At 49.5% G+C, this 8,228-nt stretch overlaps 1 protein-coding gene across 1 annotated transcript; it reads left to right on the top strand.

Moving 5' to 3' along the window:
- The first annotated feature begins 1,931 nt into the window (after positions 1–1,931).
- On the top strand, positions 1,932–6,576 carry LOC100764848 (serine protease inhibitor A3N). The gene is made up of 4 exons (XM_035445664.1): positions 1,932–2,568; positions 4,339–4,612; positions 5,360–5,510; positions 6,382–6,576. Exons 1-4 carry the CDS (start codon positions 1,932–1,934, stop codon positions 6,574–6,576), a joined length of 1,257 nt encoding a protein of 418 aa, XP_035301555.1.
- Positions 6,577–8,228: the final 1,652 nt, after the last annotated feature.

Here is an 8,228-nt window from a genome sequence, read left to right on the forward strand (position 1 = left end):
GGATAAATAGGCATCAGTGTGCACTGGAGAGAACAACACACAAGGCAGGCAGCAACCAGGAACATCAGGACTCAGCTGTCACAGACATCGGCTCTGCAGGTAATGTCAGCATTCCTGCCCTCTGGGGATGGAGAAGGAGCCTTGCAAAAACTGTGTGGTACTGGTTTGAAGCCTTAGATGGAGGAGGGGTGATGAGTTGTTTCCGGGGCACAGGGTTGGAGTCAGGAGACAATCTCTCCAGTCTGGGTCTTTTGTCTATGGAAGACGTGGGTGTCATGGGCTATGCTCCTGTAGAGAGAATGGAGGCTGCTCCTACTGAGCCTGCAGAGGGCGAAAGTGTAGAGACCTGAATCAGTGTGTGTACTGCTGTTAAAGCCATGGTGACACAGGACTGATGCAGAGTCCCTCTGGGGGAGGTGGCAGCCCTGCCATGCTTACAGCTGACAGGAGCTGCCTGGGGGTCAGGGACACTCTTCCCGAGTAGATCCCATGGCGGAGCAGAGTGGATTCACCCTCACCTAGGGAAGGAAGAAGGAACTAACTAGCTCAGCCACTGAGCCCGGTCTCTTTCAGCACACACCAGGCACCTCTTTCCTCTGGAAACAATTTTGGCACAAACATATTATTCAGTGCTACTCCAATGCATCAGTCTGAAAGTAAACACAGGGCAAAGACAGCCAACTTGCTGGTGTCCATGAAGGCATGTGACGGCCGTGGGGACAAGTGGCTTAGCTCCAACACTTCCTCCTCTGCTCCCTCAATTCCCTCAGTGCTCTTGCCTTCTCTCCCCTCCACCTTCCCCTTGTCTCCTCATCATTTTCCTAGCTCTACTCCCTCATCTACGTGCCCCTCTTTCTTCTACTTTCTCACATCTTGGTTTCTCTAAACACTCCTCAGTTCCCCCCTCTTCTTCCTCTCCCTCTCACTCATTGACCAACCACTTTCACCTTTGAACACCTGAACAAAAGGACAGAGGGTAAAGGTGGTGTTTACCATAATCACAAAACTTCAGCTGAAGTCCTTTAGGATACTGGTGGCCCCCATTCCAGGGGTGTATGGAAGACTAGACATTCCCTACATCGAAACCCTATTTAACCCCATAATAAGTCAGACACTTACCAATATTATATCCTGGGCTCCTCACCAGGCTTCCCATAGAGATCCACCCATTTGCTTGTTACCACACAGCCATCCCAACAGCCAAAACAAACTCTGCTCCAAGTGTCAGAGTTGAACACCACCCACCTTTTGTCCTACCAGGAGGCTTTCCAAGCCCAAGGTGCAAACCACCATATGGTTCCTGGGCAAGGATGAAAGGACCTTGCCATGTTTGTCCTTCCACCACATATTTTAAGAGGATAACAATAATTTGGCACTGCACCAGACATCACCAGTGCTGTCTCTCAATTACTCCTCTCCAAGCCCAGCTTCATGCACCAGTTTCAGTCAAGGGCCTTACGATTTCCCAGACTTGTCACCAAGGGGCCAGGTCAGGGCCTGTGCTAACATATGCTCCAAGATACCTAAGATCTATGGTGGTGTGGTTGTGCACAAAGTAAGAGGAATCACAGCCTTCTAATGAATCCTTCTGCAGAGAGAAGGAGAGAGACATTCTGATCACACAGGGCTGTGCCCATCCTTTTACTTCTCTCCTGGCTTGCTCTGTGAACCTGGCATGTCCAGGAGCCTCTTTGGATCTTGCTTCTGTGTAAGGAGAACTGGCTACTGCAACAGCACTTCCTCCCATGATGACAACAGGGAGCCCATGATGTGGGGCTACCATCTGAGTGGCCAGTGCACCTCCCCTGCATGGTCAAAGAGGCATCCAGGGGCAGTAGAGCAGGGACACAATGCAGCCCTGTGAAAGGACAAGGACATGGTCAGGACACACTAGGCCACTCAAATGATCTTTGCTTTACAGATCAGAGAAGATGGCCCTCCTTGTAACTCTGGGGCTCTTGATGGCAGGGATCTGCCCTGCCGTCCTCTGCCAACAAGAGGGCACATTGGGAAGGAACACTGAACTTCAGGAAGATTGGAAAAATGGGACAAAAGTGGACAGTCTAACCATGGCCTCCATCAACACCGACTTTGCCTTCAGCCTCTACAAGGAGCTGGTTTTAAAGAATCCAGATAAAAACATCGTCTTCTCCCCATTCAGCATCTCAACTGCCTTGGCTGTTCTGTCCCTGGGAGCAAGCAGCAACACCCTGAATGAGATTCTGGAAGGTCTTAAGTTCAATCTCACAGAGACCCCTGAGGCAGACATCCACAGGGGCTTTGGGCACCTCCTCCACATGCTCAGCCAGCCAGAGGACCAGGTGCAGATCAGCACAGGCAGTGCCATGTTTGTTGAAAAGAGCCTGCAGCTCCTGGCAGAGTTCAAGGAGAAGGCAAGGATCCTTTACCAGGTGGAGGCCACATTGGCTGACTTCCAGCAGCGTCATAAGACCAAAAAGCTCATCAATGACTATGTGAGCAAACAGACCCAGGGGAAGATCAAGGAACTTATTTCAGACCTGGATAAAGAGACAGTAATGGTGCTGGTGAATTACATCTACTTTAAAGGTGAGGATGGCCACTGGTTGGGAGTTTGGAAAGAAAAGATGTTGACTGGGATCCTTGTATCCTCAGGCCAACCACTGGCAAGTAGTTGTTTACAACCCTGGAGACATGGGTGCCTAATGTCTCTCTACCCACAGGCCCTGCTTCTCCCTTAGGATTTTTTGGATATAGCTATGGTTCCTGGTACATACTCCACAGTACCACTTATCTCTCTGTCTAATTAGCGGGCTGAATTTGGCTGTGACTCAAATTTGCTGACTAGCAGAATGCACAACTCACATGTCCAGCTCTACCTAAGAATACAGAAGTCATGGATTTTCCCTGAAGAAATGGGGTCCCTCAGTCTGCCCATCCCAGCATTTCTAATATGCTCTTGTAGAGCCTGTTTGTAGAATGGTCCAGGTGGGCTAGTGACTTATTGAGCTAAGGAGGGTACATACCCAATTTTAAGGGGAAAGTAGTGTGTCCTGTAACCATGTAAGAGCCCGTTGGGTAATTCCTATGCAGGACTCCTCTCTTGAACCATTTCAGAAATGAGCTGCACATGGGCATGAGAATGTGGGAATTGGGAGAAGAGGTCAATGAGAGGGAAGTGTCAGCCAGGCAGTGTTCTGTGTTTAGTGTATGGCTGCTTCCTGGAAATTTGCTTTTGTAAAATTGCTAGTCCAGCAGCTTGAAGGTCATACCCAGCCACACTCCGGGGACAGCAAGGCTGATGAGGGTTATGTGCAAGAGAGTGTGTAGACTCAGCTGGGGATGTAATGGGTAAGGTTAGTAGGGGACATCCAGAGACCACACCCTCAATACTCTTCCTGATAGAAATCAGGGAGCAGGGTGACAGCCCGGAACCTGGTGCCTGACAGAAGATCTGGGGTGGATCCGGGCTGGATTAAGGAAAGTCCAGGGTAGAGGGAGAGCAGGATCTGAGACTGTGGGCAAAAACTTCAAGGTGGCCATGGACAGGAAAAGAGGAAAGAAAGGAGGACACAGGACATGAGGACAGAATGGCTGCAGAGCTGCTGTGGGCTGGGAATGCTGGAAGCACAGTGATGGCCTGAAGGTCGAGACTGCAGGGTGTGGCTCTCTAGCATCAGGATCCAAGCTCCAAGGCTGCTTGGCTGTGAGGTAGGGATGCATGTTTAGACTGCAGGATCCTGAGCCCAAGCAATTGCTTCAGTATCAAGTCCTGCAGAGTGGGTTGGTAATGGGGACATAACCTAGGAGTCTGGGATAAGCCTGAATGGGATATCTGTGCTTTGTGGAGGTGGCCATAGCCCATGTGTGAGCTGAAGACATGCAACTCACATTTTAGTCCCCAATCTATGGGACCATGGACTGCTCATGGTGTGGGCAAGTTCTGTCTCTCTAGTCCCGTTTCCCCTAAAACCTGTCCCACAAGACATTGCCTTCCAGACATGATTCTTCCTGAGCAAGACAGGATCCCAACTCTCTCCAGGCTTCAGTCCATCACTGTCATCCTCATCTCTCTCTTCCTCACCCCAAGCCCAGAACCCTGACTGTTATTCAGGACTCAAGTAGCTGGGCTATGGTTTCAAGTTCCCTTTCCAAACCAAGCTTGGAGTCTCTTCTCATCTCTAGCAACTTGTCCAACTAAGAAGTTTCTTCTTCTAATCCAGCATTTCCCACCCTGACTGGCACTCTTTGCAGTTGAAGAAGGGTTGATTGTTGTCACAAGTTAGAAACTGGACAGAAATGGGATGGTTGTGGGGCTCTCAGGTGATGTTACTATCTGATGACCTCCTTTATATTTAGGCAAATGGAAGACGCCCTTTGACCCTCAAGATACTTTCCAGTCTGAGTTCCACTTGGACAAGAAGAGGACTGTGATGGTGCCCATGATGAACATTGAGGACCTGACCACACCCTACTTCCGGGATGAGGAGCTGTCCTGCTCAGTGGTGGAGCTGAAGTACACAGGCAATGCCAGCGCCCTGTTCATCCTCCCTGACAAGGGCAAGATGCAGCAGCTCGAAGCCAGCCTACAGCCAGAGACCCTGAGCAGATGGAAGGACTCTCTGAGACCCAGGTACGTGTCCACAGGAACCAGAGATGGGTGCTTCCCATCTTGCTGTCAGCCTGAGGCCCAAGGTCCCTGTACCTCAGAGTCTCACTAGCACTCATGTAATGATTAGATCTTCAGTGGAGCCTGGTGGATTGAGGTGAATTTCCATGTGTTGACCAGGTAGTTTTTGGCCTGGTGATGATATCAGCTCTGATGATCAGCTCTGCCCTGTAGGCATCTCTTCCCCTCATCACTCACTCATTCACCATTCGGGGAATGATGGCTTGAAGACCTACTATGTACCCAACTCTGGTTTAGACCCTGACAGGATGTCTGAGACTCCAACACAAAATTTCCTACCTTCGAGGGCTCTTCTTTAATTGACAAGGATGGAGTGGGGAATTGGAAATGCAACTATTCATTATTTGATTAGTTAAAAGGTGAGGAGGTGTGAAATTGAGAATGGGTGGTCTCAGGAATGAGGAGAGCTAGAGTCTGATGCAGTGTGAAATTTAAAATGGAAGTGTCATTAGAATTCTGAAGGTCCACAAAACAAGGCAAATACTGCATATTCCTCCAAAGGAAAGCTTTCTTGGCCAAGCCACCATGCCTGTCCCTCTCAGCCACTAATGCATAATTGATGCATTACCAAGAGGAAAATCAAGAGGACTGCTCTCCAGTGACAGGGTTGTCTCTGGTTCCTCAGCTACCAGGTGTGTTGATGGAGCAATGGCATGCAGTGACTCTGTCTTTTCTCTTTGTCATTCTCAGGAGGATTGATGAGCTCTATCTGCCCAAGTTCTCCATCTCCACAGACTACAGCCTGGAGAACATCCTTCCACAGCTGGGCATCAGGGAAGTCTTCTCCACACAGGCAGATCTGTCTGGGATCACAGGGGCCAAGAACCTTAAAGTCTCTCAGGTAAACAGAGACACACTGGGGCCTGAATGTGCAGGGGTGAAGGCCAGGCATGGTGTGTGAGGGATGTCAAACCTGTGAGAAAGTCTGCATTTCTGAGATTGCCTCACCCAGGAGAGCTGGATTCCAGCCGATATACCTCTGCTGGATACTGTGCAGCCAGTCCCTCCTCTACACCATGAACATAATCTCACCCTAGAGCCCAGGGCAGGATGGCCTTAGACCACATTCGGAACCAACTTGTGCTGTAGTGAGGATGCGCCCAGAAAGCACTCAGGAGATAGCACTTCCGGCCTCAACTTCTTCACTTCAGATCTTGAGAGTACCTCCTGACTAGTAGCAGTAGAGGAAATCACAAGGGGTGAATGCCCTCGAGATAAAAGCTTAAGAATAGGAGAGAGATGTCTTAGGACCTCACTCTCCTTTCCTAGACACACAGCCTGGCCATGCCTGGTGTTTTGGCCAGTGCCCACTCAGAGCCCTGGGCTCAGATCTGTACCAGCAGGTCATGGCAGTGTGGGAATGAGAAGCCATGCCCTGTGCATTGCTGTTGTATGTCCCAAGGAGCCTGCAGCAGAGGGATGCTGAAGCCTGCACTGGCTGCCAGCACTCTGGCTGTCCCCTGTGGGTCTCCTGAGAAGCTGGTGTGGGGTAAGGACTGGTGTTTCCTATACCTACCCTCCAGAAATTCCTTGGTTTGAGGGCAAGACAGATTCTCAGAGACTGAGCAGACCCAGGGCATGTCTCACCTCACACCCTGAACAGAGACTTGGAAACCCCAGGGTGAGAGCTCGTGCAAGGACAAATAACTCCACCAGCAGAATCTGCTCTTCTGCGATCCTGGTTTCCAGTGAGTGATGTCTTTCTCCTACAGGTGGTCCACAAGGCTGTGCTGGACGTGGCAGAGAATGGCACAGAGGCAGCTGCCGCCACAGGAGTTAAATTCTCTTTATTGTCTGCAAAACTGGACCCATTTATTGTTAGTTTCAACAGTCCATTCCTGATGACTATCTCTGACAGTCATACTCAGTCTGTCCTCTTTTTGGCCAAGATCACGAACCCCAAATGATGCTAAAACTTCCAAAGTGTTGAGGCCTCTTCCCAGGAGCCAGGGATTAATCCCGTTTGTCGATCTTAATGTGAATTTTGATTTCCATGCTCTGATTGGCTGTGGCATGCCTGGATTACACAATGACAGTGACTAACTGTATGACTCCCACACACACACGGGCCTGTGGACAGTTTCAGGCTCCCAGTCCTCTTGGCAGCACTAGCTCATGTTCCTGAGCCTGGAATCTGTCTTTGTGTCCCCTCCTTGCAGCCTCTCATGTATCTGCCTCTACCTAAAGCTTGGGCAATGGCAGGTAGGCTCTGCTCCTATCTAGGAACTGGTGATGTCTGCCTTTACCTTCCATAGCCTTCATGGGATAGTGCAAGCAGATAGGTCAACCATGTGCCACCCCAGGACTGAGAAGGGAACCTGTGCCAAGTCAATTTCCAGCATCTGGTACTACTTGGTACCATTTCCTGCCTCACACTTTTCCTCTTGCACCCACCTCCAGGGGCTCCTCACACTTCCCCCATCTGGCACAGTGTTGGGAGAGCTGACTCCTGCAGCTGCTTGGAGCCTGTTGGTCAGACCAGTCCTTTCCCCCTAGTACAGTGAACCCTTTTCTAGGTTCCCTGCTGACCAACCCACACAACAGATGGCTGACTCACCTTTGTCATCCATAATGCAGGGCTTGGAGCAAAAGGTCAATAAGCGAGTAAGTGCACAGAAAGTGGCCAGGCAGTGTTCACTCAGCTCCTGTTGGCATCAGTGTGACCTCTAGTGACAACAGGGTAGTAGAGATTGCCATTCACCCTTTGTGACTGCCCTCTAACTGACATGCTTATGGTTTGTGGTCAAATCTAGGAACAAGCTCAAATGCCCCCTTGTTAAAATCAGAGTTGTACAAAAATAGAAAAACATGAGCAGTCTTATACCCACCAGTAGATTCTTCCATTTTCAACACATAAAACACCCATTTATGTGTCTCTTTATACATACACATGTCTATATAACTCAAATACATGCATCAAACACATACACACACACACACACACACACACACACACACACACACACACACACACACGCCTCTCTAACTCTTTCTCCCTCTCGAATGATTTGAGGTAAATTCTAGTTCTTTTTTTCTAAGAGTTTTTCCTCTCCTCCTCCACATAGCCTCATGTGACACAAAAGCAGACATTTTGGAGTGTTCCACATGGTGGCAATAGTTCCCTGAGCTCCCCATGCCGTGCAGCTGTTAGATATGAAGGGAGCCAGAGTGTGTAAGGTTTCCAAGCACTGGCTTCCCTGAAACAATAGAAACCCTCAAAGTGTTTGTCAGTGACAGCAAAGTCCAAATGTATACAAGGGCAACAGTAAAATGTCAGTCATTAATTATGTCAACAGTCCTCATCAGATGGATTTGCTTTTATGGGGACAGCACTGGAACTTGAACTCAGAGCCTCACACATCCTCAGAAAACACCCTCACCCTGAGTCACCCCAGCCCTCTCCTGACATTTTTGCTCTGACAAAGTGTCTCACTAGGTTGCTCTAATTGGCCTTAAACTGCCAATTAGGTATTTCCTCCTTGGCCCCAATGATAGAGCAGGTGAAATGACACTAAAATGCACTTCTGTTTCTCCTCATTGTGAGAGGGCAAAGCCTGAG

The sequence above is a fragment of the Cricetulus griseus genome, chromosome 5, assembly GCF_003668045.3.
Source record: "Cricetulus griseus strain 17A/GY chromosome 5, alternate assembly CriGri-PICRH-1.0, whole genome shotgun sequence".
NCBI classification, from domain to species: Eukaryota; Metazoa; Chordata; class Mammalia; order Rodentia; family Cricetidae; genus Cricetulus; species Cricetulus griseus.

Excerpts from the sequence above, each read along its gene's own strand:
- LOC100764848 (XM_035445664.1), top strand. The coding sequence starts at position 1,932 with ATGGCCCTCCTTGTAACTCTGGGGCTCTTGATGGCAGGGATCTGCCCT. Across the intron at positions 2,569-4,338 it reads GAATTACATCTACTTTAAAG|GCAAATGGAAGACGCCCTTT; the intron begins GTGAGGATGGCC and ends CTTTATATTTAG. Across the intron at positions 4,613-5,359 it reads AAGGACTCTCTGAGACCCAG|GAGGATTGATGAGCTCTATC; the intron begins GTACGTGTCCAC and ends TGTCATTCTCAG.